This window comes from Haplochromis burtoni, unplaced genomic scaffold (genome assembly GCF_018398535.1).
Source record: "Haplochromis burtoni strain Fernald_Lab_line unplaced genomic scaffold, NCSU_Asbu1 Contig_113, whole genome shotgun sequence".
Lineage (NCBI taxonomy): Eukaryota > Metazoa > Chordata > Actinopteri > Cichliformes > Cichlidae > Haplochromis > Haplochromis burtoni.
The window spans coordinates 700654-716835 of NW_024582474.1; the positions used below are offsets into that span (position 1 = coordinate 700654).

Genomic DNA, 16182 nt, shown 5'->3' on the forward strand with positions numbered 1-16182 from the left:
AGCATTTCTTTTATCTTATACAATACAATTTATGAAATACTTTATTGCAAAGAATTGCTGAACAACATAATACTTGTGACACTACTGTATGTAAAGTCATTAGTCTCAGAATCATACTCACTGTTTTAAAATCCAGTACTTGATTTATAAATAAGAGGTGGTTGTGGTGGAGGTGAATATATAAAGCATGCACAGCACAGATATTGTCTAACTCTCCACAGTTCCATCACAGTTCCAAAAGAGTTGAGATGAGTAGCAATGATTTTAGAATCTTATAAATCAATCTTTTATTCACAAAAGAACAGAAAAAAAAATCAAATTCTGGCTTCTCATTGTCCCATTTTTGGTTTCATGATGCTCCAAATGTTGTCAGTTGATGAAAGGTCTGGACTGCAGGCAGCCTAGTTCAGCACCCGGACTCTTCTACTACAAAGCCACGCTGGTGAACTTCTGCCCATCGTTACTTCTCTGAAACTCCAAGATGCTCTTTTTATACCCAATTATGCTACTGGCCTATTGCCAATTATATAATTAAATAGTTGCAAAATTGTCCTCCTTTTTAGTACCATTTACTTAGCATGCATATCTCTGGGAAGAAACCTGACTGCCTGTAGGAAGTCCACACAAACAGAATACAAACTCCATGCAGAAATGTCCCAGCCAGGACTAGAACCGTATTAGCATTATATCGCATCGCAGGAGAATCATAAATGCCATTTATTCCAATAGTCCAGAACAACCAACTGTTCATGAAAAAGATTTGTAAGTTTTCCCGACTTGTGAGTTGAGGTAGAAAAGTCATAGAAACAAAACAAATAAATAAAAAGCAACTGAAAAGGCCCAACTTTTTATTTGAAGGTGAACAGTCTGTTTCTGGTTTCTCAGTAAGCTGTTTGCAAGTGTGTGTAAAAAGGAGGAGTTGGTGCTCGGCAGTTTGGATGGCAGTGATTTGTATTTATTTTTTAGCTCAGTATGTGCAGCTTTTCAGCCCTCTGCTCCAGCTCAGCTCACACCACAGGGCTCGAACCTCCAGGCCCCAGCAGGTACTGAAATGGGGAAGGTGTGGTTAGCGTGACAGGTATCAGCTGTGCCAGCCTTCCTCGGCGCTGTCCCCTGATCCTGATCCTCCAGCTGAGCCATAAACCACACCCAAAATGAAACACAGATATGGTATTTAAGACCATTAAACAAACAATTTTGTGAATTCATGGCCTTCACACGTCCAAAAAACATAACAAAAATATTGTCTCAGGGGCCACTACTTGGTTTTGGCTCAGTGGTATATTATCACTTTATGTTCCTGTTACAATGCAGGAACATGGCCTCCCTCTTCCTTCTGCTGGGGTGAGCGCATGGTTGTCAACGAGATGTGTGGCCTTGGGTCTTCAGCCCTCTTGTTGCCAATGGCTGCTGTCTCCTAGGTCTTTCGCACGTGTAACACACAGCAAAATTATGTGTTTATTTGTGTACCTCCCTTTGTGTCCTTCAGGTGCTGTGTGTTTGTTGGAGTTGGAGACCCAGCATGTCTGTTGGCTTCGAGGATGGACAGTGGTGTTCTGTGCCGCCAATTTATTTAAAAACATTTAGATGAGATTATGCTATGAAATAAGAAATTAAAATGCTTTATCCCTCTGTTGAATTACCTTCAGTTCAAATTCTATTTATATAATGCCAAATCACAAAGACACACTTCGGAAAAGCCCCAAGGATTCATAAGAACTAATGATTACATGCAGAGTGGTGTATAAACACACAGTGAGTGAAAAAGGTGACTGAATTAAACACATGGGAATCATCCCAGCAGTTATTGCAGTGTAACTAAGTGAGGATTCAGGGTCACCTGATCCAGCTCTATGATCTACAGGAACACATATCAGGTGTTGTGGAGTAAAGGAACCAAATGTCAACTCACAGGCAGGTTTTGATAAAACAGCTTGTTTTTGTTAAGCTTGATGACCGGTACAAACATAAGGCAAAAAACACAAAAAGCAAAAGGGAACAAGGAAATTAAACTAGAGATGCTAGGAGACAGGACATGAAGGAAAGTTGACTTGGTGATCAGACAAGTGACAAGGTGAGACTGAGACAATAAATACACAGGCAGGTGATTAGGGGAAGTGGAGGCACAAGGGAATGCAGCTGAACTGAATGACAAGGTGAAACAAAACTGAACATGAATCACACAGGACAAGGACTACCAAAATAAAACAGGAAACCGTTAACACTGAGTCATGGACAGAGACATGACAGAGCCGAGGGAGCAAGAGAGAGGACACAAACACAAGGCAAGAACTGTATCCAAACTCTGACCAATTCTGTTTACATATGACTGATTAAAATGCATAGCATACATTTTCATTGCTATGCAAATGATACCCAACATTGTCCATCCATGATTAACTGCCCTTTTCACCTTCATAAGCTGCAAAAAAAAAAAAAAAACACCGACCACATTTTCCTTTACATATTTAATGTTTAAGCAATAGCTACATCACAGTCTCAAATTTGTAACCATTTGATTTAACTTACTTGTATGTGCTTTAACTTTTTAACTTTTTACAGTCTAATCCAGAAGTTTCCTTTTTTTGACTTGGTGTATTAAATAGTAATGTATCAAAACTGCCACAGATGTGACATAAGAACAAATATTAAAAAGACTTTTTAAAACGCCCCCCCCAACTTTTTACTTACCCATTAGTAAAATTTGTCTTATGTTTTCTTTTTTTAATAGTATATATAAAATGTATTTTCATTCAGATATAACCAAGCACAACAGTAAACAGTCCAGTGGTCTTTCCTCCCATGTTCCCCTGTCAGGGTTAGAGGGTAACTGTTGTCACATATTTGGGATAGCTCGCCTAATGACTGACAGGTGGGCACCAGATCTGAACTCCGGTTTCCCATCAGAGTTTTGAAGCATTTGACATACAAATTTAAATATTGGTCTGGGTTTGGTTTGTCCCAACTAAACAAAGAATTATTCCAAACAAATATTTTATTTAGTAAAATATTTGTTAATATTTGTCTGCCATTTATCACCAAAATTAAAGTATTGTAGAATCATGCTTTTGAAAATGTTTGAAAAATATAAAATGTTGAGATATCCTCACTGATACATTTTTGTGAATTTATTAGATGAATAGGAATAACTTTGGATATTGAAGTTTTTAAAAACGATATTTTTTATGTACTTTGCATATCAACAAAATCTGAGTGAACAGTAAACATAGCTCACAAGAAGTGATGAAAAACTGTAGTTATCTTTGGACTGGGACTTGATTACAAGCACCTCTTTAAGATTACCCTCTGTTTTGGACACAAACAGCTAGAGACACCACAGTTAAGGAGGCATTCCTGTTACATTTCATGAAGTGCATTTTAAGTCAACCCCCATGAGGTGCATGTCTAGGTCATACAACTAAGGGACTGTCTGAAAATAGTCACTCAACCAGCTTCTTTAAAAAAAAAAAAAAAAAGATACATTTTTGTGAGACGTGAATTATAATTAAGATACATAATAACACTGACATTTTTGGTTAAGAACAAGAAATTTTGTTGTTCCCTCTGGTGGTCAACCTGTGTAATTAACAATATTTGACATTTTCAGTATTTTCCTGCAAATACAGAAAGTAAGGCTTATTCCACAGCTGCCTTAAATTAAAAGTATTGATAATTACCAAACTCCTTTTTAAAAAAAATAATTAAAAAAAATCTATCTGTAATGGTTAATTGACTGGTTTAATCAAAAGGATATTTTTAATATTAAAATCTAATTATAGTCGTTATCCATGCTGTTTTAAAAAAAAAAGTTGAAAAAAGTAAAGTAAAAATATTTGGCTTTTTAAAAACATTTTATTAAGATGCCAGAAAACAGATACTTACTTGCATTCCTGAAAAATTTGTTTTAGTGATTGAATGTTATGCTTCAATAATTTCTGACTTTTCACTGAATCCATTGTCTTTAAAGTTTTTTGAAACCAAATGTACCTGAGCGATTCTCAAAATAATGGACAAAACATGTCCCCCAGATAAAACCTTATTATTGGGCTAAAAACATGCATAAAAGTCTTAACCCAGTTAACTAAAAGGCAAACCAAGGCAATGTTTATACAACAAAAGTATAATTTAGCTTTACAGTCTCATTGTAATAGCATCTGTTGCTTAATTCATAATCTGTATATATGCATATAAATAACACTTATGGATAAATACGTGTCAGAAAAATTTCTAGTAATTATAAAATGGTCAATTTCAGGCTAGAATGGCAAAACTTAACTTTTTAGTAGAAGAAGGGAAGTATGATCAGGGAGTATCAAAAAATGAGAAAGAAAATTAACAGCCAGTCAAAGCTCAGAAAGGAAAGGGAAAGATGGAGAAATGGAATTTAAGAGGAAAAATTAAAGAACATTGGTGATCTGAAGGGAAAAAATCAACAAGTCCAGCAGTATGTAAACATAAACCCACAGACTCCTTTAAACATCAGTTTTGAGGAACCGAGCAGTAGTAGGCAGCTACTTGCTGGTGAATCATTAAGATACATAGCTTGAAAAAATGCATTACAAAGAGATTAAAGCATTCAAAGGCAAATAGAAGATGGAGCTCACTTTCACACCAAACTTCAGAAACATAGTGGTACTCTGTCAGAGTTTATGGTTCTCAACCAAGACAAATTAAGAAGTGAAACAACCGCCCATGTCCACCTACTTCAAAATCAAACATGAGGAGTACAGAAACATAAGAAGTTGCAATGAAACAACAGTTATTGTGCATGTTGACTTCTGAGGCCTGGAAATGCAAATTCAGCTCAGAAATACAACCATGCCATTATGGACAAAACCTACAGATAACACTTCACACGGGCATGTTTTACACCAAACATGAAAAGGTAGGATTCTTCACAACTTCAGTCCAAGCACCAGGATGCAGCTGCCATATGGACTGACATGGATCATGTCCTGAAAGATATAATGGTCGAAACAAACAGTTTTGCTGTCCTTCCTCCAACTGAGATTCAAGAATGCAACATGGAATTCCCTACATCCCATGGCAAGGGTGCCCCAGATGGCATTGGGGCGACAGTGAAGAGATGTGCAGACCCCGTTGTGCTGAGAGGTGAGGACATTGTGGATGGCAGACACTTACACTAGATTATCATTATATCTTATGACACTATACTCGTGCAACCATTGAAATCCATCACAGGAACAAGAAAGATTCATAAAGTATTAGCTCAGAAGAATATCATCCATTGCAGACATGTTTCATGTTTTTGCAGTAAGCCACTGATTTGCCAGTGTTTCAGTCCAGTTGCTTACTCTTTTGATGGTATCTCATGACACCCAGATGAACATCAGATTTCTGTGGCTGTTGTATAACAGAGACCTCTGGTGATCATGATGGAACCAAGGGAAGAAGAGCCCAGCAGAGCACCTGAAGCAACTGAACTGAACAGCCATAAAGTATATTTCAGTACAACCAAATACTAGACAGAAATGGAGGCGCATCTGATGAATGACTTGTTTTGAGTCCTCAAAACGATTCTAGCATGTTAGTCTCACTGATGTGTCCCATACAAATCATCTGTTTTTAACCATTATGACAAAGTAGATAAGATAAAACCACAGAATTCTGTGCAAGAGGCCCATTTTTTTATTCCTTGGTAATAATATTGTATGGCCCCCCATTATTGTCTAAGACTTTTTTTTTCTTTGTACAAATGCAGTTAATACCTGAAAAAAGACCTAAATTATTTGATCCCATCAAATTATTTCAAGATTACATTTTAGCAGATGGTTTTCTCACTTCACAGATTATTTAGATGAATTCAAGGAAGACATGATTAAACCATCAACTGCAAAAGGACTGTTCATAGAAACCAGAAAGCCTTTTAACCAAGCCAATTAGCCCATCTACATGTGGAACCACAGGTAACCTATGTTTTTACCCCCAATCACAGAGCAATAAGATCTTGGTCTGCCATCTGATGCATTTGTAGAATTCTCATTAGCACAGATTACTACTAGTAATACAAGAGAGTGAGTGTGGAAAGTCATGTAGTGGAAACCACAGGGGGCGACTTTGAGGTTGTAACTAGGAAGGAACTGGGTTGGGTTATTTCTAGAGCATGTGCTGCTCCAGTCCGGGACGTGACAGCTGAGCATGTACCAGAGGAAGGCTAAGCTCAGGGCCTCACTGTAATAACCACATGCACGTTCATATAATCAACATTAGTGATGACTTTCAGCCTAGTCATGTACATACATACAATACTTTGTTTCTCAGCCTTTTACAGCATCACTAACATTTGTCCCATTTACAGACTTCAACTCTACTGCTCAAGAGAAAAACCACAGACTCATTTACTCATTGGCACAGGGTAGTACCAAAGCAAACTGGGTTATTCAACCCCAATCATCTTAAACATCTGAGTACTTGATGGGGGCTGGGACAGATGAAGTGTAAAGCAATGCGATCCAGATGCCTTCATCCAAACCAATATGTAGAAGCCTGTGGGGCGTCAAGTGACGGAGTTCATGAGGATTCGCTGAAAAGCTCTATGGGCAGTATTCTGCATCACAAGTGCAGTGTGTGACAAAGGCCTTGACTAACTGCCGCTATTATTTCATCACATACATCACATTATGAGATGAGATTTCTTAGCAGTATCTAATTTTTATAGTCAGTATGGAAGGTGTCCTTTATTGTTTTAAACATGAGCTTAGTGGCTTTATGCTGTGACATCATTTGCAGTTTGTAAATCACACTCAACTAAAATTTTACTGTACTTTTACCCACGGTCCTCTTTTTTTTATTTCAATTTTAACATAAAATAATAAAATCAAAATGTAAACTTTACCAGAAGTAGTGCTCACAAAGACCTGAAGGACACAGAGTGCATGCAGTGATCAGGTGCATAATGTGCTGTCACACATCACTCCATCTTGTGGGCAGTCGAAGTAAAGCAGGAAGGCTGTACAAGCTTGGTTCAAAACTACTGCATGCAAGTGTGCATTCTGTCCGCAGGTGGAGACATTAACATACAGCAAACACTTTGTTTGCTTTATTCATAACTGCCGAGCCAGGAGACCGATTGGATTTACACATTATTTTAAGTAACTGGTATCAAATACTCTGTTTTTTTCTAGTAATTTGTGGTTTTGCTATACTAGTGTGTATCAATTATATTGTGTACCATTAATTTTGAATGTCATTTTTTTCCACTACAAGGCAATGTACACGAGGCAAAGGCGTGCCCTAATTTAGCGTAACTAACATGACCTTGAATATTACTATGCAGCCATTTGGAAAGTTTTCACAGGACTACAGAGTCCTGTGAAAACCTAAGTACACCCCACACCATCCCGCTGCTAAAGAGATAAGCTGCACAGTATGCAAGTAAATGTCTGATGTGCATACAGGAGCTCCACAAGGGACTGTGCCATCTTTTTCAGCTCCACTCCCATGAGCACAGACACAGGAGATATTTGATATCCCATGATATCACATATGCTGCTAATAAAGGAGGACTTCCCCACTAAATGTCAGAAAACTTAAATTTTAAAAACCACTTATTTGGGTGTCCACGCCTGCCCCCTGAGCATTTTAAGGCTGAGAGGTTAAAAAAGAAATAAACTGTTAAGAGATTAACAATCGATGCTCAAAATGTCATGCTTAATTTCCAGAGTGAAACAGTCTTCAGTACCCACTCCACAAGCCTCGCCTTTTTAGCCCATATTTAACTACATAAAAAATAAGTAGACATGCCCTTTATTTTTGCTACATAGAAATTTGTTTTTATTAGTCATCTTTCGTGAGCAATAACAGTATTGCAATAACTGGTGATTAAAACAACCACAGAAAATGCAGGGAAAATGCTTTTTTTCAGTTGAACACAGTGAAATCCCTCCTAAATCCCACAGCAAGTCTCTACATAATTGAGTAAGGCATCACTCAACTATGAAGTTAGGTGGCCCTGGTTGGAAGTCGAGTGATGCAACAAGCCTCCACTCTTAATTTAGGAACAACCAATCCCCTCACTGTTACTGGCAGCCCTAAACAGCTGAACAACACCCACCCTCCAGAGGAGGGCACAGCTGAAGCATGTAACATCCTGCTCCCTGCTCACACACGTTAAATATCCACTGCTTCCTTTTAATCAAGATCCACAGTCTCACTGGTTGTGCAGTCATGCACACCTCATATCAGTCATTCATGTTGGATCAGTGAAGAAGAGTTCAAAGCTCATCACAGTCACATTACAGTATATAGTATGGATATAGCTGGCAGGACATCATTTTGGTGTTTCGAAACCAGATGCGATGAACAGGGTCAGCTCTGACTGAAACTGCATGCTCATTGGCTAATGGCTTGTCAACCATAAATTGGTACCCAGTGAGAAGATCAAAAATAGTTGCAAAACAACCAAAATTAAGAAAATGGAGTCCACTTTCTGTACCGTATGACCTGAACTGAACAACCGAGCCCACAGGATAATCTAAAACATGTTTAGAGAGACCCCGGCAGAGGGCCGATACCCTTATGTCCCCCCTTATCAAAGCAAAGTCTAGGGTTCATGAGGGGTGCAACACAACAAGGGCAACAGCACGAGCTATATAGGCTCAGACTACAAACAGTGTCAAAGATTTTACAATTTCCAAAAAAACAATTTACAAATTCTTTACAATGTTAACTTAATTAGGAGGGGAAAAGGAAGCATATTAATTTTCAGGGTCTCCAAGGCCAAAACAAGAAACAAAAACCCCACTCCTCCGGGAAAAAGAAGAACACACTAAATTCTAGGTTAAGACCAAAGAAAAAGTACTATGCCTGTGCCTGGCCACAAAACAGAAGAAAAGGTTTTCATAACGAGGAAATGGCAGAGAATACGAACGCAAACTAGAAGTGATGGCGCGTTTGAAGCTGAAGCTCATGTGTCAAAAAATAAATAAATCAAAACACTGCTTCAGAAACACTGTGTCGAGGCTTTGTTTGTCTGAAAGAGTCACATGATCAATGACGTGATCAAAGCTTCAATTGCCATGCGACTGCTTCAGTACTTGATTTAGTGGCTTTTAAGGAATTGAATCGTTGGTGGGATTTATGCTGTGTTTTGGTGGTGATTTTGTGTGACAGCAAACCAGTGTGTGACATAATTACAGACATAAAGCCAGGAAGAGTGGACGCTCTGCCTATTCCTAAATAAAAACAGTTTATCAGCAGTTCTGCTCCCAGGTCTAAAATGTACATAAGAAGTACACATACTATAGCTATAATTATAGAAGTTATAGTATTAGTTATAATATAAGCGTACTTGTCCATTGCCTAATCATATAATCACGTGGAGCCAGGGACCTCACAGCACAAGACACCTATTATAAGGTTGTGTTGTACATCTTATATATAGTGTTTGGGGTTTTTTTTATTAGTAAAAAACTTAAAGAAGTCACAAGCAAAAGCAGAACACACTGTGGCACATGTTTAAACAAAGCACCATATCAGCCCAATATCACACAGAGCTGTCAATTCAGCGCTGCAGAGTGGGCAATCATAATGAAGCAGTTCATTGTAAGTTGTAGATTTAAGGTGTTCATCATATTTTAGGCCACCAGATGTCACTAAAGATGACTGTGTTGAAAAGGTTCGAGTAATGAACCATTTTTCAATAAAAGCTTCAATACTTCACAAGGCTTCATTTGGCCATCACTACAAACTAGGTCGCACAACAGAGACACACTTACCAGCACTCAGAGAAAGTAAAATGGTAAAAATGGTGCGACTTGCTGGGAAACCAGTTTATTGTGTCAAAAATAAATAGAACACTTGAACATGCACATGTAAACTGGAAATACAACCATTCAAAATAGCCATGTATGAAATATGTGTCCTTTACAATATACAGACACTTCTGATAAAAGCAACAACATTTTACTGCTATTTGTCTATATTTTCCCCAACAGTAAATTAATGTGTTTATAAAAGAGTGAAAAGATCTTTTTACAGGATCTAATTACAGAAAGGTGTGAAATGGTTGCAAAACACATTAAATATTTAACAAAGATGTTATGACATGGGGGAAAAACCCAACAAAAACTCAACAACAACTAGCTAATTTTAAAGACTAGCATGATATTGATACTTTAACTTTCACCTTCAATAAGAAATGAGTTTGGCTGACATTGAATCTGTCACACAGTTCAGTGCTTTTATGGAATGACTCAAGTACAACCCTCAGGGTCAATGAAACAACTTCTGTCCACCTGCGATGCTTCAGAGGAAGCTGTGCGTCCTTGTTGACAGTCAAGTCGCTTAACTGCTCACAAATTGGACGACCAATCCAACCAAGAAGTCCTCAGCAACAGAGAAATCCCTCATCAGGACTCCCCGCCCATAATTGTAAGGAACTCCTCCTGGTTTACTGGAAAGGGGGTAAACAAGTGGAGTCAGTCAATGAGAGCACCAAACACAAAAGAAAAAAAGTTTTAAAAATGTCAGTTTCAGTTCTCTAAAATACAAAAAACCTTTCGTTTTTGCATGTATGTGTATATATGAATTTCTTGTAATCTTTTTATCTCATTTATTTAAATTCTTTTATTTTGACTACAGTTTCTCTGTTCAGCCCACTTTGACCTTAAGTGGGCTGGAGCTGTGAAACTCCTTTTTCTGTCAGTGTAAACATGTTACATAATTTACTGTTCTTTTACATGACAAGAAAAAAAGCTGCCGTGACAAAGAAAGAAATCTGTCAACAGGACTCTTTGGACTTAAATTGTAAGAATAAAACTACAGAAAAGGTTCTGGTAGCCAATTGCCCAAAGGGTATTTTGTTTGTTAGTTTGTTTTAAACTGTAGTGGTTTAAAAAAAAAAAAAAGTGGTACATGCAGACATTTCTACATCTCTGCCATTCAGTTTGAAACCTTCTGTCCCCCTACAATGAAAATGGAAAGGGTATCACTTCAGCCATTTAATCAATTCTGCACTAAGCTTTGCAGTCTACAAAATCACTGAAATGCAGCCAGATGCTGCTTAATTTACTTTTTCGCTTGTTTCTTCACATTTTCCTGACACGCAGGCATTTAAATCCAGCACCCCCATCTCTCTGTGCAACCTAGCTTCCAAAAGTAGGAAGTAGTAACAAAGTAAAAAATACTTTGTTACTGTGCTTAAGTACAATTTTCAGGTATCTTTACTCTACTTCAGTATTTATCTTTCCAACTTCTTTTTACTTTTACTCAAAAGAGGTTCATTACTTTTGCTTTAATGTATTTGGGTCAAGCTATTTGTGTCAGGTAATTTCAAATGCAAGGTTTCTATCAGGTCAACAAACACACAAACTGTGTACAGTTTGTCTCACAGTGTGTTGCTACCTACAAGTCCAGCTGCTGGGTTTCACAGGGAAGAGAAAAGAAAGAGCGCTAACTTCACTGAAAGATGGAAAAGTTTAGAAAGCCAAGAAAGACAGGACAGGAGAGGAAGAAGAGAGCTTAGATTTAAAGGTAAGGACCGCTCAGTGGTATTTGATTTAAATGCAGATTATGCAGATTTAAAAGCTTACATGTCAGTCCTCATGTTTTTAAATCAGATATCAGGTCTGTACATGTGACATTATGTTTTTTCATATTGTGAAACATGCTGCAAATCAAACTGAGATAGACTAACTGTTGTGTTATTTAAAAGCTGCATGAAAATCCTCTGCAGGTTAGTGCAGGTAAACAAGTTAGTTTGCTGTACTGTGATGGATTTAAAGTAAAGAACAGTGTGTGACTAGCGCACACTGGCTGTGGGTCCATGGTCAGTGTGAGGTTACATTCAGTGTAGCAGAAATTCACATGAATTTTCACTGATGATGCTGAAATCCACTGACTTAATTCTACCTACATACTAACTTTATACCGTATAGGAAAAAGACAGCTTAAATAGTTTACTATCAGCATAGAAGCTGGAAATCAGCTAGGACAACTCATAAAACATCTGCTTACATCTGGTTGGATTCAGTTGTGTACATCTGATCAGCTGATCACAGCCTTAACACTAAGAAAATCTACTGAAGGTCTCAGTAGAAATTATTGTGAGTTATGAGTCTTTTCCCCACATTAAGCCATTACAAGCAATTTAAGGGTTCCCCCCACCAGCTGAATCCCACTGTAACCCCTAACTGGCTCTAAAATTTGAGTATATTTCATATTTAAAATCAGAAAACCCCCCCCATAAAATCAGGGTAGAAAAATGGGATACATTGACAGTTTGGAGGAAGTAATTGCATCATTTAACGCAAAGATTAATAGAAGAAAAAGAGTCTACGTAATTATCAATGGTCCTGAAAGTAGCTGAACATAATGGTACGTCTGTGAGATGGTTATGAGTAATTTTGCTCTAATGGTTAAAATCTCATGAAGGCATTATTAAGTAAGTTTAAAGAATGATTGACTCAATAGCGCTTAACAGAACCACAAACAATTTTTTGAGATTTGAGGCTTTCTTTTTCAGAGGAGCGCCAGTAGCCAGAGTCGTACACGGTAAAGATAAAAAACTATTAAGATATGTATTTCTCCCAAACTACTTGACGATAAATATGTCTCCATACGAGCACCTTATAAATGGTGTTCATACGCCTCTTTTGTACGTACACCAAAACAAACAAAAGTCCCGCTCATCCACTCCTGTTCACTTAAACAAACTGAACGCATTTCCCTTCTAGGGATTAAATGTATAGCAATAATTATCAATGTCGAAGAAAAGAGCAAGTGCTGACTTACTTTCACCATCTCCGTCAGTATCAAACTCCTCGATCATGCTGCGGAGCTCTTCATCGCTGATATTCTCCCCAAGTTCCCGAGCCACACGTCTCAGGTTCCTCAAACTGATCTTTCCTGATTCGTCATCATCAAACAGCTTAAAGGCTTTCATGATCTCCTCTTTCGGATCTCGCTCTAGGATGCGATCAGTCACTGCAGAACCATACATAACATGCATCAGAGTTACTGAAACACTTCAGTTAAAGATGTCAGAGATTTTCTTCCCCTCGGCCCCTGTCTGCACAGGGGCACATGCAGGGAAAGCAAACTTACCAACTTCGCTGAAGTCCTCGAATGTTATTTTCCCATTTCCCTCTCTGTCATAATCCTTAAGGATCTTGAGAACATCCACTTTCTTCACTTCAAAGCCGAGTGCACGCATTGCCACCTGTTGACAGTTTGTGACACTGAGATGTTTCTGTATTCCAACAGCAGTACAGCAGATGTAAACATGTGAGGAAAAACTGCTTTTTGAGTTCATTATGACAGACATATTGCACATTTTAACATACTAAACACAGCAGATTAAATACTGCGTCACCGGACTGTTCTTAGCTGTCAAACTTGTTTTCCTCTCATCATCCAGTGCTCACCTTCAGCTCGTGGTAGTCAATTTCTTTGTCTTTGTCTGTGTCAAACAACTCAAATGCTTCTTTGATTTCATGTTTCTGATCCTCAGTGAGCTCTCTCCTCTTCTTACGCTTGGTTTTGTCTGCCATGAGCTCCGTTCTGGAGAGAGACAGATGCAGCATGTGATACACAAATGTATTGCACATCACATCATATTGCAAACATTTTACTTTAACTTAAGTGACACACTTATCTGCTGTTACCCCAAATTAAAGCTTCAATACAGAGTATGTTGTACAGCGTATGGCAGAACACCACAGCTTTACAGAAGAAGGTTAGCTAAAAAGCAAAGGGCTGACAAAACACACAATAGACAAATATGCAGGCAGTGCACTCAGTGTTTAGACAACGTACACAGCCTTGTGATCAGTTTTACCCAGCCTGAGAAAACAAACTTAAAATCTGTAACTATTTACAGACTGAAGTTTACAGGTATCTACGCTCTGTGTTTGCAACACAAGCAGAGTGCAGTGCATATATCGTTAGCAATCTAACGAAGTATCTACGACCAAATACTTAATCAATAATATCTGATTTATCAGCAACTTAACAACATGATAGAGTAATACTCTGACACCTGTTTATCTAAATATCAATAACATAACAAAATAACATAACAAAACAAAATGACTGTAGTATCATTATAACATTAATTGTCAGATACACATAACACTGAAGTGTTTGGCTGACAGCTGATACAGCTACTTTCCTCGCTTAGATTTTCTTTGTTTTTGGTCCTTTTTCCCCTTTCTGTGCCAATTCAACACAAGATTATCCATTTATAATATTTAATATAGGATTTTCCCCTTACAATTCCACTACACGTACACAAAAGTGTATGTGCACTGAATAAAACGGAATCAGCAACTATGTTGGTCAAGAATGCTGATTTGTTTAAAAAATAAATGAGAAAAAACGCTCCTTTGTACTGTTACTGATGACTTTGTGCTGTGGCTATGCAGTCGATCCTTACTGAACGTAAGGATCAGTACAGGGGTGGCATCTGAACAGTAGTTTTGCAACTAAATGTGGTCTATAGTACAGTACATTGTAGTCGTCCAAGTCACATTCAAAGAAACGAAAAACAAAAAAAACAGTAAGCAGCTAACGTCGACTCTACACTGATTAGTAGCTGCAGCTAATTCCTATGCACTATCGCTCCCGAACAAACACAGCAAACGCGTTGCAAAGTTAACATGCTAGCGCCTCTTATGTGAAAGAGCTAGCGAATAGCTCTGTGCGCTGGTTTGAGGAATGTTGGAATAACTGCGACAAACCGGCTTACCTCAGAGACAGGCTCATTGTGAGGGGATTTAACGGCCCTGAAACAATTACTCTTATTACTGTCACCAAACACAATATCACCGAGGCCGACACACAACAATTCCGTTTATCCGCGCTCACATTCACGCTTCCTATTGGTAGCTGGTCACCAGGCAGCAGCAAATTGCTTTCTGATTGGCTTAGAGTCTTCTTCTTCTTCTTCTTCTTCTTCTTCTTCTTCTTCTTCTTGTTCTTCTTCTGCTTCTTCTTCTTCTGCTTATTTATTTATTTTAATATTTCCTCTAGTGCAATCGCAGCGGATCGGAGCAGTATCGCCGCCAGCTCCACGTGTGCTGCACTGTAGACGCAGTAGACGTGCACATGTGTATGGCAAATCAATACATATCATCTAAACTACGACGATTATAACACGTAAAGGTCCCTAAAATGTAGGAAGTATTTAAGTATAATTCTGAACAGTATTCACCATAGAACAAGATCCTGTGAGTGTTTTGTTTTGTTTTTGCCGCATTGTGTGCCAGCTATGTTTAAAAGCTATTTTATACGAGGCTGTGACTAATTATTATTTAAATTAATGTTTAAAATGTACTTGACATCATCATCATCATCATCATCATCATTATTATTATTATCATTATTATTATTATTATTATTATTATTATTATTATTATTATTATTATTTCTTTTTATTTTTTTAGCAGTCGTAGTAGCAGTAGTAGTATTTCAGCTGCTGAACAAAAGAATATCCTATGTAGGATAAATAAAGTATTTTTAATATTGTTGTGCTGATATTTTCTTGGTAAGTTGATTGATTGTTTTTTTTTAAGCATTTAGAAAATGATGCTGGACCTTTGCAGTCAATGCAAAAAGAAAATGTCGAACCATGAACATATGTGTTCACATATGTGTATTTTATGTCTCCGTCTTCCTACTCTAGACCTCCTCCACCTGAATAAAAAAATACATTTTCATTTTATTTATTTGTTCAGCAATCAGTAGTTGTTTTTTTCATTTGTGTCTCTTTGTAATCTTTTCAGATTTTATTGAGTTTTTAACAAGAACTCTCAACTTCAAACAGAAACCCTGCAGGAGTCTTTTAAATCTATAACAATTTTTTAAATTATCATATTTTAAGGTGTTTTGTACACAATTACCTTCATATAAGATGAATGCTGTGCAATGAAAAATCTGTTTCTCTCTGAAATGCAAAGTATGGATTATTGTTTGAGAAGATCACGTCAGGTGTATGTATTTTATATAACAATCTTCAATCTGAATCTTTATTTTTCTGCAGATATCATAGTGTGAACCTTTTGATGAGGTGCAGACATGAGTTTGATTTCAGTAGCAGGTGCATCCCCAGCACTTCCTGAATGGGCATCTTTCTCCTGCTAACCAAATGAGCTTCTCTGTTTTCTATCACCTACACTTTCAATTCTAACACTTACAGCATATTTTAGTAAAAGCCACATTTAC

The 16182-nt window shown here is 37.6% G+C and overlaps 1 protein-coding gene across 2 annotated transcripts; it reads right to left on the reverse strand.

Annotated features, from left to right (window-relative positions):
* Window positions 1-9776: 9776 nt before the first annotated feature.
* Window positions 9777-14898, reverse strand: cetn3 (centrin 3). Of its 2 annotated transcripts, XM_005928978.3 has the most exons (5): window positions 14708-14898; window positions 13386-13521; window positions 13066-13180; window positions 12754-12945; window positions 9777-10414 (listed from the first exon to the last, which is right to left on the reverse strand). In XM_005928978.3, exons 1-5 carry the CDS (start codon window positions 14722-14724, stop codon window positions 10371-10373), a joined length of 504 nt encoding a protein of 167 aa, XP_005929040.1. In that variant the 5' UTR covers window positions 14725-14898; the 3' UTR covers window positions 9777-10370. The 2 variants fall into 2 exon arrangements, with proteins under 2 accessions (XP_005929040.1, XP_005929039.1); XM_005928977.2 differs by lacking the exon at window positions 14708-14898 and having other exon boundaries at window positions 13386-13559.
* Between the last annotated feature and the right edge of the window lie 1284 nt (window positions 14899-16182).

Bases quoted from the DNA above. Each gene is read 5' to 3' on its own strand.
- cetn3 (XM_005928977.2), bottom strand. From the start codon at position 13,544: ATGCTGCATCTGTCTCTCTCCAGAACGGAGCTCATGGCAGACAAAACC. The intron at 12,946-13,065 runs GTAAGTTTGCTT...ATGGTTCTGCAG, and splicing joins CGAGGACTTCAGCGAAGTTG to TGACTGATCGCATCCTAGAG. The intron at 10,415-12,753 runs GTAAGTCAGCAC...CCCCCTTTCCAG, and splicing joins TACTGACGGAGATGGTGAAA to TAAACCAGGAGGAGTTCCTT.